This window comes from Trachurus trachurus (assembly GCF_905171665.1).
Source record: "Trachurus trachurus genome assembly, chromosome: 6".
Taxonomy (NCBI): Eukaryota; Metazoa; Chordata; class Actinopteri; order Carangiformes; family Carangidae; genus Trachurus; species Trachurus trachurus.
Window position 1 is genome coordinate 3091224 of NC_139897.1, and position 22894 is coordinate 3114117.

Below are 22894 nucleotides of genomic sequence, written 5' to 3' on the forward strand. Positions count from 1 at the left end.
TAAACAGATAATGAAACATGTTGATTAGTGAGCTTGGACGTGGATGGAGCTGAACCCGTTGTTTTCCCTTTCCAGTCTTTGCAGATATTTCTTACTTCAGTTAAAGTATTGCAGCTCTTCATTTTTAAATACTTAAGTATTCAAATGTACATTTTCTTATCTCACGGAGACTGGCTGCTGAAAAACTGCCCCTGAAGGCAACGTGCATCAGCGGTTGTGCATGAATTTCCCTCTAAAACAACTCTGTCTGGTAACGTTGTGTTATTATCTCATAGCGTGGTGAATGTGCAGGTCACAACTTGTCCACCAGAGCGTTGTGGAGTTGTTGGATTGTGTATTTGATGAGTTTGATGAGGTAAACCAAGAAATCCCATTAGCCTCCGTGGCGTAGCTCTGAGCAGCTGGCGGCTCTGCTCCGCCGTTCTAAAAATATCTTGCACCGACAATTAAAGGTAATGAACCTACTGCTATGACTATAGGGATTATGGCAATGGGCCAATTTGCCAAAATGTTGAAATATCCCTTTAACAAATGGATTCACACAGGACAAACACAACAGTTTGGCAGAAAAACCATTTAACCAACCACAGCCTTGGTCTGGATTTAAACAAGGGCCTATCACATGCAGAGATGTAGTTAAGTCAGAAGTACAATATTTTTCAGTGGAGATAAAGTCAGAAATCTGCTAATTAAATAATACTTAAGTAGCTACAGAAACCCCTAAAAAATGTACTGAAGTTAAGTGGGATTGATCTTCATCTAACGCTCACCAACCAAATAACTTGACACAAAGCCCCATGTAGATGAGCTTAACGTTTTTATCTGAACTATTTGGAGATAGCAGTTTGACAAAACAATCCCAACTCAAAGTCCACTTTCTATCTTTCAAGCAGATCACATGGTCTTCATGCCTGCTCATTTGACAAGAAGATTGATCTGTTGACACGAAGCCTGGCCCGTCGCTGTAAATACTGCATCCGTAACCGTTGTTTCCTCAGATGAAGACGCTGTGGCTGAGCGCTGGGAAGTGAAACCTTGATCTGGGATTGTTTGAAGCCACAATTGGAATCAGAAAGCTGAGGTAATTGTTATTTACCATCCTCTCAGCAAGCCCTTGAAAGCATCATATTCCATGTACCCTCCCTGTCCCTGCCCCCTTTCTCCCTCCTCCTCCCACCTCCCCACCTTCCAGCACTATTCTCTTCCTCCCCCTCCTCCTCCTCCTCCCCCCAGCTCCCTCCCTTTCCTGCTGGCCTCTCAGCAGAGGATGTGTCTGGGTGAGAGAGTGTGTGTGAAGGAAGAGAGGAAAGCCGTCAGTAGAATGGATTTGTGCCCTCTCTCCTCCACCCTTTCTTCTCCTCCTTCTTTTTCTTGTCCTCCATCTCATCTGATCTTCCTCACCCTCCTCCTCCTCAGCCAGCCTTGCGCCCCGGGCACCCTCAGTGCCGGCCCTCAGGGAAAAGGAGACTCTGGATCCGCTGGATGGTCGGCTGAAAACTGAACTTCAATGTCAGCGGGAGATCAGAAGAATGGTGGTGACAAACCAGGAGGTAAAGGGACACACACACACACACACACACACTTCTGCCTGTTGACAGTACTGCTGTAACGCATTTCTTCTTCCAAAGTCTTTGAGTTGAGCTGGAGATAAAACAAAACAAATCTGCATGACTGCGCTGCTTCTCGACCGGAGAAATGAATGAACTCTTCGATATCCATCATTCAGAGTCGGGTCGAGCCTGATGTATTGATTTGTATTAGAGCAGCATTGGCTCTAATTACAAAGTGAACATCTGGAAGTCAGTGACGTCTCTTCCTCATCACAGCGCCAGATAAACAAAGAGTGTCGTTTCAAAACAATATTGTGAGTGAATTTTTAAAAGCTGTAGGTTCATCAGCTCAGCTCTGAATATAAAGCTTTAGTGGCCCCTGGTGGCCCCCAATGCAACTTTAAACAGTGTCACCACAAAGTGCTGCTGATGAAAATCATGTGATGTGGTCAAAAGCTCCACAACACTTACTTAATTGTCACAAATTGAAATGACTTCTCCCTTGAGCAAAAAAAAAGATCAAATCAGAGACAGCAGATGCTGAGATATCCTGATTTTTAGAATTCAGTATGGGTAAAGTTCCAAAAACTATGAATCCTACACTTCCCATGATGCAACATGAAGCATCTGTTGTGTTGCCCATGACTATAGTGCAGTGGTTCCCCAACCTGTTTTGGCTCATGACCCCATTTTGACATCATAAATTTCTGGTGACCCCTCAATCAAGATGCGCAAGCTCAGATATGCTGCATGCCGAATACAGTTGTTTAAGATTTTCTGTGGTGTTTTTAATCATAATTTTAAGAAGAAAAATAATTAGTTAAAATAACATTTTTATCATAATGTTTTTTTTATATCAATTAGCTACTAGACATTTCAGGCGACCCCATTTGAATTCCAGGCGACCCCACGCGGGGTCCCGACCCCAAGGTTGAAAAACACTGCTATAGTGCCTCTTAAAAGACACTGGATATTTGCATGACGTAATCTGAAAACATGTGTGTGATTCTGCACTATCATGACCAGAGAGTGTCCTCCATCAGTGCAGAGTGATGGTGTGGTCATCAGTGGGTGACTGTCCTCTGCTTACACAACACTCATCACCTTCACTGAATGTGATCAGCTCTGTGGTTTATTGTTTTGCAGAGTTGCTGATGACGATGTTACATATTTAGTCTCGGTAAGAGAAAGCGGAGTGTCCCATAACCTCCTGAGACAGAGACTGTCCTGTTTGCGTAATTGAGATTTCCTGCACACACACACACACACACATACAGACACACACAGAGTCATGAATTGCTATACTTACAAGGACCTAACCCTCGCCGAAATTGACCATTTGGTGCTAAATGCCTCTTCTGTGACTCTTCGATACTCTAATCCAAACTCATTCCCTAAATATTTGACCCACAGTCACAGAGGGACGGCTTCATGCTGATGACCCAGCACTGCGCATTACTCTCAGCTGAGTCACTGACTGGTGCATTATTCAGTTAAGACCAATTAAGATGTGTAATTCAAATGGGAGTGTGGTCATGTGAGTGTGATGGCTGCTCTGTTGCCTGTCCTGTCCCACTGACAAACAGATGAGAGATGATATCCTGCCTGACTGTCCAGCAGGCCGCTATAAAAGAATCCTCTCCATTAGGATGCAGAGATACAGTGTGTTTGACTCAGGATTACTGCTGCTCATCATCCTTCAAATTTTCTCTCTCTATGGTTGGTAGCTCAGCAGTGAGTGGTGAAATCGTGGAGAAGCTGAGAGAGATAACAAAATCAGGGTGCACTAATTGTCCTGAGCTGCTTTCAAAAGAGACAATAATGCCATCCATAATTCAGAAATCTTGTCAGCAAGGAGCAGAGAGCTGCTATAGAGACAGAGATCATGACGGTAAGGAAGTTAAACCTGGTTTGGCTGATCATCAGGCCTCTTCCAGCTTTTCTCTCAGGAATCTTGTGTCTGCCATTTTTCTTGCATATTTTAGGTTTACTAAAAGTTAAAGGGATATGCCAACATTTTTTTTTTCGCGTCTTGCTTCACTCCCGAGTCCATGACAAGCAGATAGACACCATCCTTTCGACTGTGCGTGCAGTAACAAGGGAGATAGAGCCGTATCGCCCGTAATTAGCTTAGTTCAAACGCTGGAAGTGTATAGGTAGTGTTAGCCTGCCTCCTACCCCAGCCGAAATCAGCAGTCAAAAGCTGATTTCATTTTAGCTCTAAACTCTGTAAATATATCACTTTATCCACATTTCAAACATTTTTAGGCGAGAAAGTAGCCGTTTAGATCAGCAGTGTGTCGTTAATTTGTCTAAATACCAGCTATTTACAATGTTGTTCGGACGAATTTGGCGCTACTCAAGCTAGCTGTTGTGACCAACGCACTTCCGGTTACTTTCACAAAATAAAACACCCGTTGCCCTTTACATACAGAAAACCATGACGATAGAATTTGTGCTTTTACTTTGAAATAGGAAGCTAACCTACCCTCGATGTAGCTAGCTTGAACCAAAATAAACCGTCTTTGCTTGAACCCTCCGTTTTGACCGATCTGGTCCCGTTACCGGCATTTGACCGCTCAAGATGCCTTACCGGAGAGTTTTGTCAGCTCTGAGACAAAGATCGGTCCGTTTAGAGTTGCTGAAGAGTTTCTCTGATGACTTTAGGTGGAGGCAGGCTAACACTACCTATACACTTCCAGCGTTTGAGCTAAGCTAATTAGCGGTGTGCCAGCTCTGCCCGTATCTCCCTTGTTACTGCACACACAGTCGAAAGGATGGTGTCTATCTGTTTGTCATGGACTCGGGAGTGAGGCAAGACACCAAAAAATTTTTTTGGCGTATCCCTTTAAAGGCTGATTAAAGATCAAGTGTTTGTGTTTGTTAACATCCATATGATGTTTTTATATGATACAATACAAAACAATAATTAGTGAAATCAGTCAGGACTATAACTGAGCGTTTCCACCTTGAGCTGCTGTGAATCAACGACCGTCTCATCAACACAGATTCACAAACCTAAAAAAAACAATCCTGACAACTTGTGTGTGCAGGGTGTGGGGCTAAATAAACCTGTAACATTGTCGCTACGGAGACACAGAGTTAGCATTAACACAACCACTAACTCTGTCAGCCAGCTACAAACTAACAAATAATATCAACACATAAAAGATGCTGACTGCGTTGACGGTTCTGACCCATCGGCTGGTCTCTGGTTCTGGTCTCTACAGACTCATGTGGCTGAGTTTCTCATGTTTCCTCCTCTAACCATGATGCTCTCTGCTCTTTCACCTGGAGCCAGCCAGGTTTATCAATGTGGATGCAAGAGTAGTTTCTGAAGTTTGTGACTGTTTGAATCTGTTTGAGACTTTCACTGGTTCGCTGCAGTTATGGTGATGCTGTAGGCCTGAGGTCTTCAACAGGGGGTCCGTGACCCTTAGGGGGTCCACGGAGGTGCTGGAGGACGGTCGTGGACTTTTTGGTTGATTTGACAATGTTTTATATCTTTTAGCTTCCACATTTATGTTTCGAATGAAAATGTCAATTTGAATAGCTTGTCTGCATGATTACCATGCAGTTGACAGACATTATTGATACTGGCATTGGTATCAGTAAACAAAGTCTGTTTAGAAATGGCAGAGGGACAGCCACCCTACTCAGCTTGTAGCCTACGTTTAGAAAAAACATGAATATAGCCTACTGTATGAACCTGTGTGGAAAAAATTAAGAGACCACTTCAAAATAATCAGTTCCTCTGGTTTTACTATTCATAGCTATGTGTTTGAGTAAAATGAACACTTTTGTTTCATTCTATAACCTACTGACAAAATTTATCCCAAATTGGAAATACAAATATTGTCATTTAGAGCATTTATTTGCAGAAAATGGCAACAGGTCAAAATAACAAAAAAATTCTGGTGTTTTCAGACCTTGTATAATGCAAAGAAAACAAGTTCATATTCATTTTAAAACAACACAACACTACTTTTTAAACTTAGGAAGAGTTTAGAAATCAAAATTGGTGGAATAATCCCAATTTCTAATCGCAGCAGTGTTTCTTTTCATTTATTTATAATCTTTCTTCCTCATTAAATATGATTTGGTTCAGGTGATCAGCTCAGTAGAGTGAGTGAGGTGCTTGTGTTGGAGTTCAATAGACACTGAAATTGATGGCTGCCATACATGTAGAGAAGCTGATTTATCTTTACATTTGTCTCTTTATTTTTTCCGGAGCTGTATGAAAAGCTTAGTATTGAATGCACAACAAGCTGGTACTGGGCCCAGTTTAATGTAATACACATTTTTTTATGAAGAAAAGCAAATCTTGAACACACCCAGCAACGCCAGAGGCGAACCTGACGACGCTGAAAGCGAAACGCGTTGTTCATTAATAAAGTATATCAGCAGAGTCTTATCAGTGTGCGGTGGCCGTCTTTTTCTATTGACACATTTTTTTATATCGTAGGGGTCCCTGCTTCATCTGTCCGTCAGTTTGGGGGTCCTTGGCCTGAAAAACGCCCTGCTATAGGCTATTCCTTTTCCAGCTTTGCAGTAAAATTGAAATCTTAACCGGATCGAAAACCTATATTTGTGCATGAGATTTGCAGAGGAACCTGAGGTGAAAACATAACAAGACATGACTGACTTTCATGATCTTTGAGTGAAGTGAGCCATCAGCAGTTGAATCACACTGCATGTGGACAGCTACGTATATGTATGGAGCTTTAAACTGATACAGCAGAAGAATTCAAAAAATCTATACAAAATTATACATTATCCATAGGAGGTCAGCCTGAAATGTGAAATGAGATGTGTGCTGTCTTTGTTGTATCAGTAACATAAAACTGGAGTTGTTGAGGGGATTACATTTTTAAAACCCTTCTGGGAACATAATGCTGCAGGACTGATCCCAGACATTTCCCTGACTCTGCTTCTTGTGTGCTGCTGCTGACAGACAGGGTGCCGGTGGCTGAGGTCTGGCCAGAGGTGGAGAGGGCCGAATGTTTGGCCCGCGGCGCTGCCTTGAAGTGGGCGTCGGGTGTTTTCTGTCGGCCTGAACATCTGGAGCGACTGAGCCAGTACAAGAAGAGGGAGACTCAGAGGACTGTTTCCATACACACCAGACTCAAGGTGACAACATGGACAACACACCAAATGATGAATCTCTGCCACTAGTCATTAAAGGGATAGTTCACCCAAAATTGAAATTGCACTCATTATCTACTCCCCCTCATGTGGACTAAGGGCTGGGAGAAGTTTCAGAGTCCTCTGTGGCTTCTCTGAGTTACAGGGGGTCTCGGCGTAGCAGTGCATGTCCATATAACGGTTGCAAATGCATACCAACTGTCTTCATAACAAAAATACACACCAAAAAACATCCAAATACCTCCATGCTGCTCGTATGTAATGTCTGTCTTGTATTGAAGCCCCGAAATGCGAAATTGTCCCAAAAAAAATTTAATAAGTCTTTATTTCAAGCTTGTTTTGTAGCGGAAGCTTCTTGAAGCTCCTCTTCCCGGTTCGTCAAATTTGGACGAACCAGGGTCTGTACTCTTCCCAGTTCGTCCAAATTTGACGAAGTGGGAAGAGGAGCTTCGAGAAGCTTCCACTACAAAACAAGCTTGAAATATAGACTTATTTCGCATTTCGGGGCTTCAATACAAGACGGACATTACATATGAGCAGCATGGAGGTATTTGGATGTTTTTTGGTGTGTCTTTTTGTTACGAAGACAGTTGGTATCCATTTGCAACCGTTATATGGACATGCACTGCTACGCCGAGACCCCCCGTAACTCAGAGAAGGCACGGAGGACTCTGAAAATTCTCACAGCTCTTAGTCGACATGAGGGTGAGTAGATAATGAGTGAAATTTGAATTTTGGGTGAACTATCCCTTTAACAATCCTTTCCCTCCAGTCCATGGTCCAGTCCTACCTGGAGGGGGTGGGCTGGGGGCTGGAGCAGCTCCAGGAGGCCAGGGTCGAGCTCAGAGAGGTGTCACACGCTTTGAGGAAAGCAGGACGGGAATCCAATCAGAACGCAGAGGGGGTGAAGTCTCTGGAGAGGCTGAGAGAAGTGTCAGTCAACCACTGTCAGCTCCTGGCTGCTGTCAGCAACCTGCCACGACTCTACTCTGGTGAGAGACGCTGCTCAGTGAACACACTCATTCATAATGAATCAATGATTCCTGTTTCTAATAGTGATGTCCTGTTGCAACTTAGTCATACAGTAGTTCACCATCCATTACCTCAACTACATTTTTTTTTCTATGACATGTGGAGTTCCTCAGGGGTCAGTCCTTGGACCCCTTCTGTTTAACCTGTATATGCTGCCTTTGGGTCAAATTCTACAGAATTCTAATGTCAACTATCATAGTTATGCAGATGACACACAGATATATCTCGCACTGTCTCCAGATGACTGCAGTCCAATAGAGTCATTATGTCACTGTTTAGAGCAAGTCAAAAAATTGGATGAACCAAAATGTCCTTCAGTTAAATGAAGAAAAAACTGAGATCTGTTTTTGGCAATAGAGAGAAGAGGGTTGCTGTCAGTAAAACCTTGAGTCACTGTCTTTAGAAACTAAAGACCAAGTCCGAAACCTTGGCATGCTGATAGACTCAGATCTGGTTTAATGTCCCAAACTGATCAGGAGAATCTGATTCATGCTTTTATCTCCAGTAGACTAGACTACTGTAACGGTCTTCTGACTGGTCTCCCCCAAAAAAGTATCAAACAGCTGCAGCTCATTCAGAACGCTGCAGCTCCAGTTTTAACCAGAACAAAGAGATCAGATCACATCACCCCAGTTCTTAAGACCTTACATTGGCTCCCAGTCAGCTACAGAATAGATTTTAAAGTTCTGCTACTGGTTTACACGCACTGAATGGTTTAGGTCCAGAATACATGAGTGACATGTTAGTAGAGTATAAACCTGGGTATGTAGAGCTCTGAGATCTGAGCTCTGAGCTCTGAGATCTACTGACTCAGGTCAGATAGTGGAGCTCAGAGTTCAAACCAGACATGAAGCAGCATTTAGCTGTTCTGCTGCACACAAGTGGAACAAACTACCAGCAGATCTGAGATCAGCCCCAACTGTAAGCACCTTTAAATCCAGGTTAAAAACATTTCTCTTTTCATGTGCTTATAGCTGAGCTCTTTTTAAGAACTATAAACTTTATCTATTTTCTTTTCTTTTTACTTGTTTATTGTTTTTATGCTGTTCTTTAAAAAAAAAAAAAAAAAGTTTTGTGTTTATGTAAAGCACAGTGAGTTGCCTTGGTATGAAATGCGCTATATAAATAAAGATGCCTATAATCCACTTGCACTATGAGAGAGGGCTCACAGAGAAACTGGCCATACAATATACTGTATGTGCCCTGCAGTAAATGTGAAGTTTCTAATGTTCAAGCTGATGACATTTTCTCATAAAACTATTAATTCAAGTTTGGTAAGTTACATATGGAAGCTGAGAAAGGCCAAACTCAAAAACATTTTTTATCTTGGTATCTCAAGATAGCAAATATTGTTGTGACAAGATATCAGCAGGTGAGATATGAAATATATAAATAAAAATATATAACCAGGAGAGAGCAATTTGTTTGCAGTAAAGCTCCTCAGCAACAATCCTAGATCTGAAAATGGTCACAGTGTGGATTCACTTTACAGAATTAGAAGTTAAACACCGGTGGCTGGGTCATCTGATTTCTGATTAACAGTCAAAATGATGAGGAAACAAGCTTTAAATCTTCAAATAATGTGATAATTATTTTTGGTATCTTGGATAAAAAAAAAAGATGAGAGGACATATTTTGTTATTTTTGAGTTATTTGCATGTATGGCTTTTCTCATCCTCCATAGTCATTATGATTGTTATTGTTATTGGCTCTACTTCCACAGAACCAGAGACAATAACAGGTTTGGATAAATAACAGGAAGTTTGGACTTCCACAACTACTTATTGTGTAATACAGAACATTTCTTTCTGGAAACTAAAATGTTAAGCTTCCCTCTTGAACAGCTTCAGTCATAGCAAGAGGTTGCATAAATTGTTGACAGTTCATGGACTTAAAATTCTCCCTCCCTCCCTCCCTCCCTCCTCCCTCCTCCCTGTCCTTGCCCTTTGCAGTGCGTAGCATGGTGTTGGAGACTGAACGTCTGGTGGAGTCCCGGCGGCTCCTGGAGGCCCACGCCCGGCTGATGGATCTGGAGCGCTGGCAGGACGACATCCTGTGGCAGCTCCACGGGGCCGCGGGGACAACAGGAAGTGCGCTCAGCACTGAAGACCAGGAGCTGGTGGCCAAGTATTTCTCTGGTGTTGGCCGGCTGGTGGAGGCACTGGGTATGTGAAACCATACATCACACACATCAAACACACCATACGGTATATGTCAGGACTACTTCCTATATGTTGTTTAGTGACCTGCATTTTTTTTCCCGATGCAATACACTCACATTGAATGATGTACCACAGAAAAAACATACTATAAACATAACATAAATTATAGAGTCACTTCCTGGTGTTCGTCTGCCTCCTCCTCTCTTGGACCCTTGGAAAGGGTTTCCATGGAGTTTTTCCTCAGTCGATGTGAGGGTCTAAGGACAGAGGATGTTGCTACGATGCCATGTAAAGCCCTTTGAGACAAACTGTTTGTAAAAACGGGCTATACAAATAAAATTGCCTCTCCTTGCCTTGCCTTGGTCTCAGGTTACAGCTGTTTATCTAGAGTCGCATAGGCAACATCTTATTTGATGCCTATCCCTATAGCGCATTATAACCATACTTATAATGAGTTATAATGCAGTTATAGCACTGTATAACTACAATTATAAACACTCATAAATGATCATAATGCTTTATAACAATAATCATAACACACTATAAAGCATTTTATGCAATATTAACATTACCACTAGAGGCGCTTGTGAATGAACACGGTGGCGAGATCAGACCAGAACAGACAGTCACTGTGTCGGAGCAATGGTGGAAACTTCTGAAGAGAGGCTGACAGACCAGGTGCGAAACTTAATGTTTCCATGCTATTACATAGTGACAGGCGCCTGTCAATATAGTTGGGGACAGATCGGCGGGGCTTTTCACATTTTCCCGGTTATATTTCTGTTGTCTGCCCCAGGTGGAGACCGCCGGTATTGTGCGTTTTGGCTGTGTAGTGCTGCAACAAGTATATGCACAGACCGGCACAGACACGACACAACGTGTACGCGTACGTTTGGTCAAGCAGCAAGTATATCGCAGCCTTGAGTTATTTTACCTGAAATCTGTTCTGTCTTTAATTGATCTTTATCAAGGAGTTTTAATTAAGGTTTTATTTGGCCTCTCTCGTGACCCTCATCAGCTTTTATCCATTCTTTTATCACTTGTGGTGTCTGAGCTGAAATTCAGCTGTTATTGTGGCTTTGGGTGTGGATTACAAACCTTCTTACTCACCATTAAAGGATCTGGATCTGGATCTCTGAAAAAAAACTGCATCTCCATTGCTACTGCTCCAACAAAGTAGCTCATAGTAATTCATAGATGCAGTTTTCCATGTTGCCACCCCATCTGCCTGATCACTTGGTCACCTTGGACCACGCAAGCTCTTCTGATTGGTCCTGCTGCACACTGGCACTGTACCAGTTCACCTGGAGGGTGTACTGTATTAGAGAGTGTGAGAGCAGTGACAGAGTGATGTTGGTGTCTGCAGCAGTAATGAAAAAGTGTATCAGCCCCTGAATGAGTCGTGGTCTCACATCCTCAACGTCCACCCTGTCGCTGCAGGTAAGGAGCTGTGGGCCGTGGTGAGCAGCGCTCTGGCTCTGGCGCGACAAAACCCCACACCGTTTGTGTCAGCGGTGAGGATCGTGGAGCGGGAGGAAGTCCTGGATCAGGCTCTGCTGGAGGAGAGAGGTGGGACGGGGAGCAACAGCAGGCCCCTGCCTCCCGGACGACCTCGCTGCTGGAGAGCATGCTTCTTCCAGGTTGGCACCAGACCATCCACCACATCTGTTTCAGTTTCAGTTTAGTTTATTTGAAAGGGACAATGCACATTTAATAAACATTGTATAAAAAAAAACACACATGTAAATGCACTTGAATTAGCTTAAAAGGCTAGATTTCATCAATTGTCCCTCTGCCAGTTTGTACAAGGCAACCTTTAAAACAGGGGTGTCAAACTCATTTTAGTTCAGGGGCCACAAACATTAGCGACTAGTAAAATAATAGCATGATAACCTATAAATAAAAATAACTTTGAATTTTACCCTTTGTTTTAGTACATTATTAATATGTTTACGGTGAATGAGCTATCCTTTTACAAAACATATTATGAACAACCCTGAAATTTCTTGTTTGAAATATCTGCAATTTCAAATTTTCACATTTGGCAAATTCATCCTGAGGGCCGGATTGGAAATTTGCTGGGCCGGTTTTGGCCTGCGGGCCACACGTTTGACACCCCTACTTTAAAAAGAACAACAATGGAATAAAATATTGTACCACATGGGGTAGAACACAAACACATACTAACTGTCTGTAAATAAATACACATTTGTAATACAACAAGGTGATGTGTGTCCACTTTAATAATACACATTTGGACAACAATACACATTGGACAACAATATCAATGTCAGTGCTCATATCTTTGACTGTCTACAAGCCAGTTCTTAACATTTGCTTGGAATGAGTGATATGATGGAGATTCTCTGATCGATTGTGGCACTGTGTTCCACTGATGTGATGCTTTGAATGAGAATACAGCCTGGCTGAATGTGGTGTTCCTTAACGGGATTATGCAATCTTTTTTTGTCGCACCTCGCGTAGTTCTGATAGCAGAAGATTTGAACTTAATAAAACTGGATAGTGGTCTTCACTCACTCTCTGCTTGTAAATGTCTGACTGTGCTACTCCGGCCCCTAAGGTACTAGAGGAGGCGGTGTCTGCTCGGTTTCGTAGTGTTTCCTACCTGCACACACGTGGTCCGGGTCTGGCAGGCCACCTCTCTGCTCTCCAACACGCCACCATGACAGACCTGGCCACGGTGCGCCACCTGCTGGAGCACTGTGTCCCGCCTCACTACCGGCTAACAGGAGCCTACCTGAGGGCCAGCCATCGCTGTCTGCAAGCTCACCTCACACAGGTGAGACATGTGAGAGAATTCAGTCTTTAGCTTTGATGTCTCTCCTTAAAGGGTAGTTCACCCAAAATTCAAATTTCACTCATTATCTACTCACCCTCATGTCGACTAAGAGCTGTGAGAATTTTCAGAGTCCTCCGTGCCTTCTCTGAGTTACGGGGGGGTCCGTGCAGCAGTATTTGTCCATATAATGGTTGTCAATGGATACCAACTTTCTTCGTCCAAAAAGACACACCAAAAAACATCCAAATACCTCCATACTGCTCGTCTGTAATGTCCCTCTTGTATTGAAGCCCCAACATGAGAAATTGTTCCGCCGGTCAGTGCAAATCACGAGAGATTTGCACTGACACAGGAAGAGCAGTGAACCGAGACCAGAGTCCTGCATCGGGTCGGATCCCCGCGGGTATCCGACGGGTACCCCGCAAAAACGGTGTTCAACGGGTGGATAAGCTGTCTTGTGAAAATTCACAGGTCGGGCACGGGCGGAACTCAAATGAACGCGGGTGGGTACGCGGGTGTATGTGTAGGCCTACAGAGGAAAACTCACGCGCAGCTGCATGAACCAGCGCAGCAAATCATTTTTTTTTATCACTCACGGCAACAACAGAGCAGCATCTTGATGTAAATAAACGATCTTTGGCCGCTCGTGTGACCGCTCACAGCTTTCCCTGGAGTTTAGCCTGTCATGGCTTGTCTGCTCAGCTTCTGGGTAAGCTACAAACACACTGATGGGATCAATTTAAAGGCTGAAGTGTCCTGCTTTCATTAAAAAAAGAATTACGTCGCTATCATTCTCCGTTCCGGAAATAGCCGCGAAAGAGTACGGCTCCCCCCCCCCCCCCCCCCCCCCCTCTCTCTTTTCTTTTTTCTAAAGAGTACGGCTGTACCTCCGTTATCGCCGGTGAAGACGGCGATCTAACGGGCAGCGGGTCGGGCAGCGGGTCTTAATATTGACGGGTGGGTCGGATCCGGGTTGTAATCAGAAATAATCACGGGTGACGGGTCGGGACACAGGCTTAAAAACCAACGGGTCGGGCGGGCGCGGGTTTCCAAAATTGGACCCGTGCAGGACTCTGACCGAGACACTGGGAGCTTCCGCTACAAACAAGCTTAAAATATAGACTTATTTAATTTTTTTTTAATTCTCACAGCTCTTAGTCGACATGAGGGTGAGTAGATAATGAGTGAAATTTGAATTTTGGGTGAACTATCCCTTTAAAGGGTAGTTCAGTTTTTTTTGAAGTGGGGTACAAATGAGGTACAAATGGCCACTAAATCAATCAATCAATCAATCAATCAATCAATCAATCAATCAATCAATCAATCAATCAATCAATCAATCAATCAATCAATCAGGCTTTATTTGTATAGCACTTTTCATGCCCAAGGCAGCTCAAAGTGCTTCACATGATAAAAACAAGGAACATAGGGAACACATATTTGGAGACACACATACATTCACATTCACATACACATACAGTACGCATTCACACAATAATTTTAGAAATTGATTTTAGAGACATCGAGAAAACCTTATCTTACGCTCAATCATTTGCTGTGGGGAAAACACCAGAAAAAATGAAGTGAAATAGATCAAATGAGAAGAAGAGAGAAAAGAAAATAGATAAAATGAGAAGAAGAGGGGAAAAAATTATAAAATTAAGTAAAATAGATGGGTGTAATAGGATAAAATAGAATAAGAATGAATGATTTAAAATAGAATAAATGCATCAGTTGGAAAAACTAACCAACTCACTCAGTATCCCTCCGTGCAGGTAGGCTTCGCAACACGCTGGATCAATTTCAATCAGCTGTTTGGGTCTGACTCAGCGTGAGGAGAGTATAATGAAATATCACGAGGAGGAATACGGTAAAAGCTGTAAGGAGACCGTAATACATTTCTGTTTGTGCATCCTGGAAAACAACACACACATGAACATCTTCTAAATATTTAGAAAAGTTGAACTACCCTCAGCATGGCAACTGCAGTTATGACACCAAACAGCTGATAGGAGAATTGATCCAGCGTGTCGCAAAGCCTACCTACGCGGAGGAATACTGAGTCGGTTAGTCCAGATAAACCTGTCTCTGACCATGCATTGTAAATTTTTACTTTATATCGTACTCCTATTCTCAGTGGGGGGGTAGCAGAGACCTTTCTACTGCAGATATTATAATTAGTGGCCATTTGTACCTCATAGAAAAAAAACTGAACTATCCCTTTAATTTGTCACCTACTAACACATGTGGACAGGGCTCATTTTTCCTCATTAAACATGCAGTAGGCAGATTATATATTGAATATGTATTTTGAAACTGGTGATGATCTTTGTGGCCTAGGTCAGCAGCTGGGACCTGGAGAGTGGGGAAATCTTTGCTGTGCTCAACTGGGTGCTGCACATCTACAACAGGTGAGGTCAACAACCTGTACAGAGTCTGTATGTTGTTGTTGTTGTTGTTGTTGTTGTTAATTATGGTTTGAGATGATCGTTCAAAATCAGATTATCAACTTCCTCCTTCACTGTGGCCTGTTAGGATAAGGAACTGATGAACTTGAATACACATCGTTTTGTATCCTTAAGTATCATTCATCACAGATTATATGTTTTTTTTGTTTGTTTGTCTTTGTCTTTGAGAAATACAGAATATTTATAGGTCTTCAAAACTTCTAAAAACCATCAAAATGAAATGATATGATAATTAAACGTCACTTACGTTACATATTTCCTATGTAAACTCAGTAAAATGTTAATCAATTTAAAAGGAAGTTTAGAAAATGAGTGATTGAAATGTATAACAGGGAGGAGGAGATAAATGATGAGATGACTGTGGGGAGGAGGGGTTTCAGAGAGTGACCTTGTGTTTTGGTTGTCTTAATGTTGTATGTGTGTTGTCTGGGGCTGGAAATATATAAGCTTTGCTTCTTCCATTCCCTTTTCAAACCATGTTTGTTGTTGTTAATGTCTGTTGTTGTTGTTTGTTCCTGTTCAATATATGGTGTCCTGTGGATTTTCTTGTTATGTTGTACGTGAGATATCATTTTGTTGGTTTGAAATAAATATTATCTATAATATAATCTAATGTCACCACCTCGTTCTGCCCAAGTAAGAAGTTCTTTGTAATGTCAGTAAACCAGTTGGAAATTGTATGCCATCACAAACTCTCTGAGTGTGACAGTCTTGTTTTGCAGCCCAGATATGATGGGTCATCCTGAGATGGTGACTGAGATGGAGAAAGAAGAGCTGGGACCTCTCATCTCCACCGAGGGACTGGAGCAGCTGCAGCACAAATATGTGCAAAGTGTACGGGTGAGTGAACCACAGAGCTTTGGTCAAGATCTCATCAAACTGTGACCTGAAAAACAGAGTCCCTGTGTTTGATCTTAGTATGTACCAGTTAGTTTGGAAATGGGTTTGTGTCTGTTACAGAAAAGTGTGTCCGAGTGGATGCACAAAGCTCTGCAGGTGGAGCTGCAGGACTGGCAGAGGGACCAGGAGCCGGACACAGACCATGAAGGCTTCTACCAAACCAGCCTGCCTACTATCATCACACAGGTACACAATGTGCTGTACAACAACATGCACACACACAGGCAGGTGTCTGCAGGCAGAAATGTGGCACTAACACCGAAATCTCATCAACTTGACCCAGAAAAAGTGAAACAGATGTGAGCTGCATCTAATCTAATCTCATGTAATCACAGTAATAGTTTTCATCCCCGTCCACTTCACATGTAATTCCATTATGCGCTTAGTGCTTCTTTAAATTGAATTTGAAAGCTGTTTCTCTGCTTCTCCTTGTGAACCGACTTCCAGGTTCTGTAAACACTTTTCAGCAGCACGGTGGCTAAAGTGTCTCATGCTTCACATTTTGTGTCGACTTGTTTTCTGTGTGGGACAGATGCTGGAGGAGAACACCCGAGTGGCTCTGATGATCGGAGAGTCCCTACGAGATCAGACTATACAGATGGGACTGTATGAGATGGAGAACCTCTTGAACAGGTGTGTGTGTGTGTGTGTGGATCCATTATTTATTAATCAGTTCCTGCCTCCAGTTTAATTCTCACCTACTTTGATCAGTTTACCTTTCAGTCATCTGCTGCATCTTTTCCTCCAGGTTTCGAGAGGCTCTGGTGGAATTTGGGAAAGAGCATCGCAGGGATCTGAGCAACAACAAAAACAAGTTCTACCTCCACTATTTGTTGGCCTCCATCAGCAACTGCATCATCCTCAAGTGAGATTACAGCAGGGTGTTGGTAAAATGTTTTCAAGGCTTTGCAACACTGTGTTTTAACATTTTAAAGATGGAAATCAAGTGTTTAACTTGTTTACACCCACTATGTTTTAAATAATACAAGACCATCCCATATGAGATTACAAGACACATTTAATGACAAATACAAAAAAAGACTAAACACTGAAAAAGAAGCTTTAGCTTCTCAGCATCGTCTAACCACACAAATTCATTATTTGGATCTACCTTACTAAACCATTTTTGTCATATAGAGTCATAAAAAGGACAGTAGAACACAAAATGAATTTCATTCTCCACCTCTTGGATGTCACATAAATTACAAATTCTATCATCTTCTGCTGTGCCGACATTTCTGCCTGTCTCGATATGAAGACCAAGTATACCAGCTCTCATAGAGCACACAGGGATCTTTTCTTTTTAGACAAATTATATAAAACATAATTTTCTGGGCCAAATACCTGCTTTATTACACAGTAAGTACACAGCTTTGGTTTACCCCAAATACCTAATGCCCATCTATCTTTACTTTGTTGAAAAATAATTTCTTTTAATACGTTAATCTCCACTTTCTCTTTGTTATAATAATGGTCTTCATATCCAGCTCTCAGCAAGATGTCATATATGAGTGAAATAATAATTTATAAAAGATTGATAAATCATACATACATCACAAAGCACAAAGAGAGAGAAGAGTAGGAATCAGGCAGAGTTTGGAGGTTAAATCAGTATTTGTGTCTTGCTGTGTGTGATGCAGGAAGTCCACAGAGAGCCTGCAGCAGCAGCAGTCGTCCCGGTCGGCGGGACAGTTCTCCAGGACTCCTCCCAACCCGCTGGCAGCTCTGGACCGGGCGGTGAGACGGGCGTGTCGCCTGGTGATGGATCAGCTGCTGCTGGAACTTCAGCCTTTCCTCCCAGGTCTGCTGACCCGGCCCTGGCTGGTCCAGGGAGACCCCACACCCAGACTCTGCCACATCCTGGAGCGTCACCTGGAGCTGTACGGCCGCGTCCGGCCTCCCTGCAGACAGGTCACATCTCTGCTCTGTTTTCATCATCACTGCACCGTAGTTTAAAGGGATAGTTCAACATTTTGGCAAATTGGCCCATTGCCATAATCGCTATAGTCATAGCAGTAGGTTCGTTACCTTTAATTGTCGGTGTAAGCTATTTTTAGAACGGCGGAGCGGAGCCGTGAGCTGATCAGAGCTACACTATGGAGGCTAAAGGACTTTCTTGGTTTCCCTCATCAAACTCATCAAATACAAAATCCCAAAACGCTTTCGTGGACAAGTTGTGACCTGCACAATTACCACGCTATGAGATAATAACGGAACGGTACGAAACGGAGCCGTTTTCAAGGTAAATACAGGGTAAATACAGAGTCTGCTTGCTGAAAAACTGTCCCTGAACGCAACGTGCATCAGCGGTTTTGCATTAATTTACCTCTAAAACAACTCTGTCTGGTAACGTTGTGTTATTATCTCATAGTGTGGTGATTGTGCAGCTCACAACTTGTCCACGACAGCGTTTTGGAGTTGTTGGATTGTGTATTTGATGAGTTTGATGAGGGAAACCAAGAAATCCCATTAGCCTCCGTAGTGTAGCTCTGAGCAGCTCGTGGCTCCGCTCCGCCGTTCTAAAAACAGCTTGCACCGACAATTAAAGGTAATGAACCTACTGCTATGACTATAGCGATTATGGCAATGGGCCAATTTGCCAAAATGTTGAGCTATCCCTTTAACTGTAAGGTGCGTTGTTGGGGGTGAGAGGAAGTGATGGATTCTGCAACCAAAAAGAGATGAAGGCCCAGTTAAACTGCATTAAACAAGAGAGGAAGAGGCCGCTGCTCTAAACTGAGCTGCACTGGCTCTAAATCTTAATCAGTGTAATGAGTGTGTGTAAATTTGGGTGCAACATATGTCCTATATCTGTCTCATTCTTGTCTAACAGATACACTAATGTTTGCTGTAGCACAGAATATGAATGCAAGTATCCACAAACCACTACCAATGGAAACCAGCAGCACCCTCTGGTGGTCATCAGCCCCCTTCATTCAGACTAATCTCAGGTTTCTCAGTGAAAGTTTATATGTACTGTATATATATACAGCTCTGGAAAAAATTAAGAGATCACTCCCAAAATGATCAGTTTCTCTGGTTTTACTATTTATAGGTATGTGTTTGAGTAAAATTATTATTATTATTTTTTTTATTATTCTTTCAACTACCGACAACATTTCTCCCAAAATTGAAATAAAAATATTGTCATTTAGAGCTTTTATTGGCTAATGACTAAACTAGTCTAAATAACAAAAAATATCAAGTCTTTTCAGACCTTGAATAATAATAATGCAAAAAAAACATGTTCATATCTATCTCTAAACAACGCAGCAAGAATATTTTAACTCAGGAAGAGTTTATAAATCAGTTTTTGTGGGATAATGTCAGTGTTTAATCCCAGCAGTGGTTTTTATAATCTTCCTATAAAACCAGATGTGATTCAGGTGACAACCTCATCAGTGTCTCATTAAGGAGAATGAGTTGTGTTTGTGTTGGTATTTAAAAAAGAAAAGAAAAGAATGACTGTCATACATGTAGAGATGCTTTTAAGAAACATTTGTGAAAGTGAAAGTTTTTTCCAGAGCTGTGTTAATTGTGAAAACAAGTTATTGTGACATCCCTAATATATATATCATAAAGTATATACATTCTTTTTTACATAATCCAACTCCTTCCTAACCTGCCCCCTCTTCTCAGTCCATTTGGTTTGCCCTAATAAGACCAGAGAGACAGTTAGCCATTAGAAGCAAACTTCTCCTGAAACTAAAACAATGCATCAATTATTCCATCTAAAAGTGGTTGATATATTGAAAAACTAAACAAATATTTTAACTTAGAAAAAATGAGAAAATACCAAGGCACTCATCTTGAATAAAAATATTAAAATGCCTTTATTGCATTAAGGGCCAAATAGTAAAAAAAGACGCTTCTACTATGTTTGGCCCTTAATGCAATAAAGGAATTTTAATATTTTTATTCAAGATGAGTGCCTTAGTTCCAGGCAGCACTCCGAGTCTTCGGCTTTTTTCAAATATTTAAATGTTAATGTCTGAATTTCTGAACGTGTGTTTGGACAAATAAGTGTAGGGACTTCATGCGTGTTCAGTGAGGCTCACAGCAGTCTAAGACAGCATGGTGGTTGTTGTGAAGATGAAACCAGGAGTAGGATACTAACTGCTTAAAGGGATAGTTCACCCAAAATTCAAATTGCACTCATTATCTACTCACCCTCATGTCGACTAAGAGCTGTGAGAGTCCTCCGTTCCTTCTCTGAGTTACGGGGGGGTCCGCGCAGCAGTATTTGTCCATATAATGGTTGTCAATGGATACCAACTTTCTTCGTCCAAAAAGACACACCAAAAAACATCCAAATACCTCCATACTGCTCATCTGTAATGTCCCTCTTGTATTGAAGCCCCGACAGGAGAAATTGTTCCGCCGGTCAGTGCAAATCTTGCGTGATTTGCACAGAAAGAGCAGTGCTGGGAGCTTCCGCTACAAACAAGCTTAAAATATAGACTTATTTAATTTTTTTCAGAACAATTTCTCATGTCGGGGCTTCAATACAAGAGGGACATTACAGATGAGTTGTGTGGAGGCATTTGGATGTTTTTTGATGTGTCTTTTTGGACGAAGAAAGTTGGTATCCATTAATAACCATTATATGGACAAATACTGCTGCACGGACCCCCCCCCCCCCCCCCCCCCCCCCCCCCCCAACTCAGAGAAGGCACGGAGGACTCTGAAAATTCTCACAGCTCTTAGTTGACATGAGGGTGAGTAGATAATGAGTGAAATTTGAATTTTGTGTGAACTATCCCTTTAACTTATGGTAACTGCAGTATTAACACAGTAGTGCAGGTCTGCCTTGCTGTTGTACCGCTTTCCGCCGGTCCACACCCCTGCTGAGGCTCATGTCTTTGCGCCTGCAGCGTCTGCAGGAGGAGGCCCAGTGGCTGATGGTGGTGGAGTACGTCAGGGCTCTGATGCAGAAGAGGCTGGTGTGTCGCAGCGCTGAGGAGAGGAGGCAGCTGGCTCAGCAGATGGTTCAGGACGACCAGCTGTTCAGAGAGATCTTCCACGGCCTGGTGAGAACCATCATCACCATCACCCCAAATCAACTCAAGCTGTGATGATCCAGAAATGTTTATTGTGAATAGGATTTCATAACTGATGACCCATTCATTCACAGGCTTCATTCACATGACAGTCAAGTAAAATATCATAAAATGTGTATAATGACAAGTTGTAGTACAATGATTGGTTTTTACTGTCAAATACTGTGTAATCTGATACAGCAACTTGTTCTCTACCTCTAGTTGCCGGTATATTTTTACAGTCCAGTGGGAATGGTAGCCTTGTCTTCATTTAGTGGCTGGAAAACATTAACATAGGCCATTACTGTGCATTTGTTACTGTGCAAGCTCCATTTATACAGATTATGGAAACATAATGACAGCCGGCCTTTTTTTTAACCACGTTCTCCCTATTACTTTGCTCATGTTGAAACTGTCCATATAACTACTGACCAATCCTCTTTATTCTGCTTCAATTTAACCCAGTGATTACCCAATATTTTACTGTAACTCCCTGTTATTACACCACTATCATTTGTAATTATATGTTACTTGACTGTCATTTCTGCACATTATTACCTGCAGTAGCCTAATTCATACACAATTAGCAGCCCATACTGATTACCGTATCTGATTCTACGTCATAAAGACTACTTTTTTACATTTATATTTTGGTCAGTGTTTAAATGGGTTATTGTAACTAGGCTTTAACCAATGGTATCTCAATTCAATCACAGTACTGGTGTTGGAATGAGCTTTGTCTCATCAGATTTGTAACTGTGTCTGTGTAGGACGGAGATGGTTCAGTACCTGAAGTGAACCCTTTAGCCTTACTACCGGTCCTGGCTGACTTCATCCGACTCAAAGACCCAGGGATGCTCACTCTGGAGGTGTCAGGACTTGCAGCCAAATACCCTGATATCAGGTAATCTGACCTTCAGTCTGTTACGTTGGTGTTATACCATCCAACCATATTTCATGTCAAAATGGGTAAAAAAAAATACTATGTTGCTAAAAAAATGGATTGCATCTTGATGTTCTTCTCTTCCGTCAGTGAGGAGCATGTATCTGTCCTGCTGGATGTCCGTGGTGACGTCTCCAGGGACATCCGAGGGGCCGTGCTGGATCTGCTGGAGCAGAGCGCTCCTCCTCTACCGGCAGGATATCGACCCATCTTCACTGACATCCTGGTGCCTCCGTCCACCATGGCCTTCTGTCTGCCCACCGCCAAGTGTGCATGACAATAAGAACTAAAACTCTGACATGAAAATCAGGGTGAATGTGATTCTCAGATGGATGGTAAAGCCAGCTCTCCTCAGCTCCTCCGTGTTTCTGCCTCTCATCATTTATCCAAGGAGCAAAGACCAAGCTCCTTGTTTCTTCGTCTATAATGGGAGACGCCCAGCGCCTCCATGACACAGTCTAAAACAGGTTGAGAGTCCAGATCCTTTCTGAAGATAACCTACACACACAATGTTGGTGATTCATAAAAAAAATCACTACTAAAGACCAAGGATCTCAGCTGCTTCATGCCTGATTTTACTCATTTGTCTGAATCTATGAGCCACTGGTTTGGTAACAAGGAATGTGTCAATGCCCTAAATTATTTGCTCATAATTCATTAATTCTTTCAACCTTTTATTTGACTTTATTTGGGAACATATTGAGGTAGAGACTCATTTATGATATAACTGAGCAAAGGATTAGATTAGGGAAGAAACATAAATGTTGAGTGTCAGGAAAATCAATCTAAAAAAAGTGACAAGAAATAACACAACAATAAAAGCAAACATTAAGAACAGATAAAGACCTTATGCAG

At 42.2% G+C, this 22894-nt stretch overlaps 1 protein-coding gene across 1 annotated transcript; it reads left to right on the forward strand.

Annotated features, from left to right (window-relative positions):
- Nucleotides 1-986: 986 nt before the first annotated feature.
- On the forward strand, nucleotides 987-22768 carry exoc3l1 (exocyst complex component 3-like 1). Its single transcript, XM_083973035.1, has 16 exons — nucleotides 987-1081; nucleotides 1417-1550; nucleotides 6505-6680; nucleotides 7468-7687; nucleotides 9680-9892; nucleotides 11330-11529; nucleotides 12471-12689; nucleotides 15030-15100; nucleotides 15880-15997; nucleotides 16118-16243; nucleotides 16590-16690; nucleotides 16806-16922; nucleotides 17698-17968; nucleotides 20932-21087; nucleotides 21867-22000; nucleotides 22130-22768. Exons 2-16 carry the CDS (start codon nucleotides 1508-1510, stop codon nucleotides 22314-22316), a joined length of 2352 nt encoding a protein of 783 aa, XP_083829161.1. The 5' UTR covers nucleotides 987-1081; nucleotides 1417-1507; the 3' UTR covers nucleotides 22317-22768.
- The last annotated feature ends 126 nt before the right edge of the window (nucleotides 22769-22894 follow it).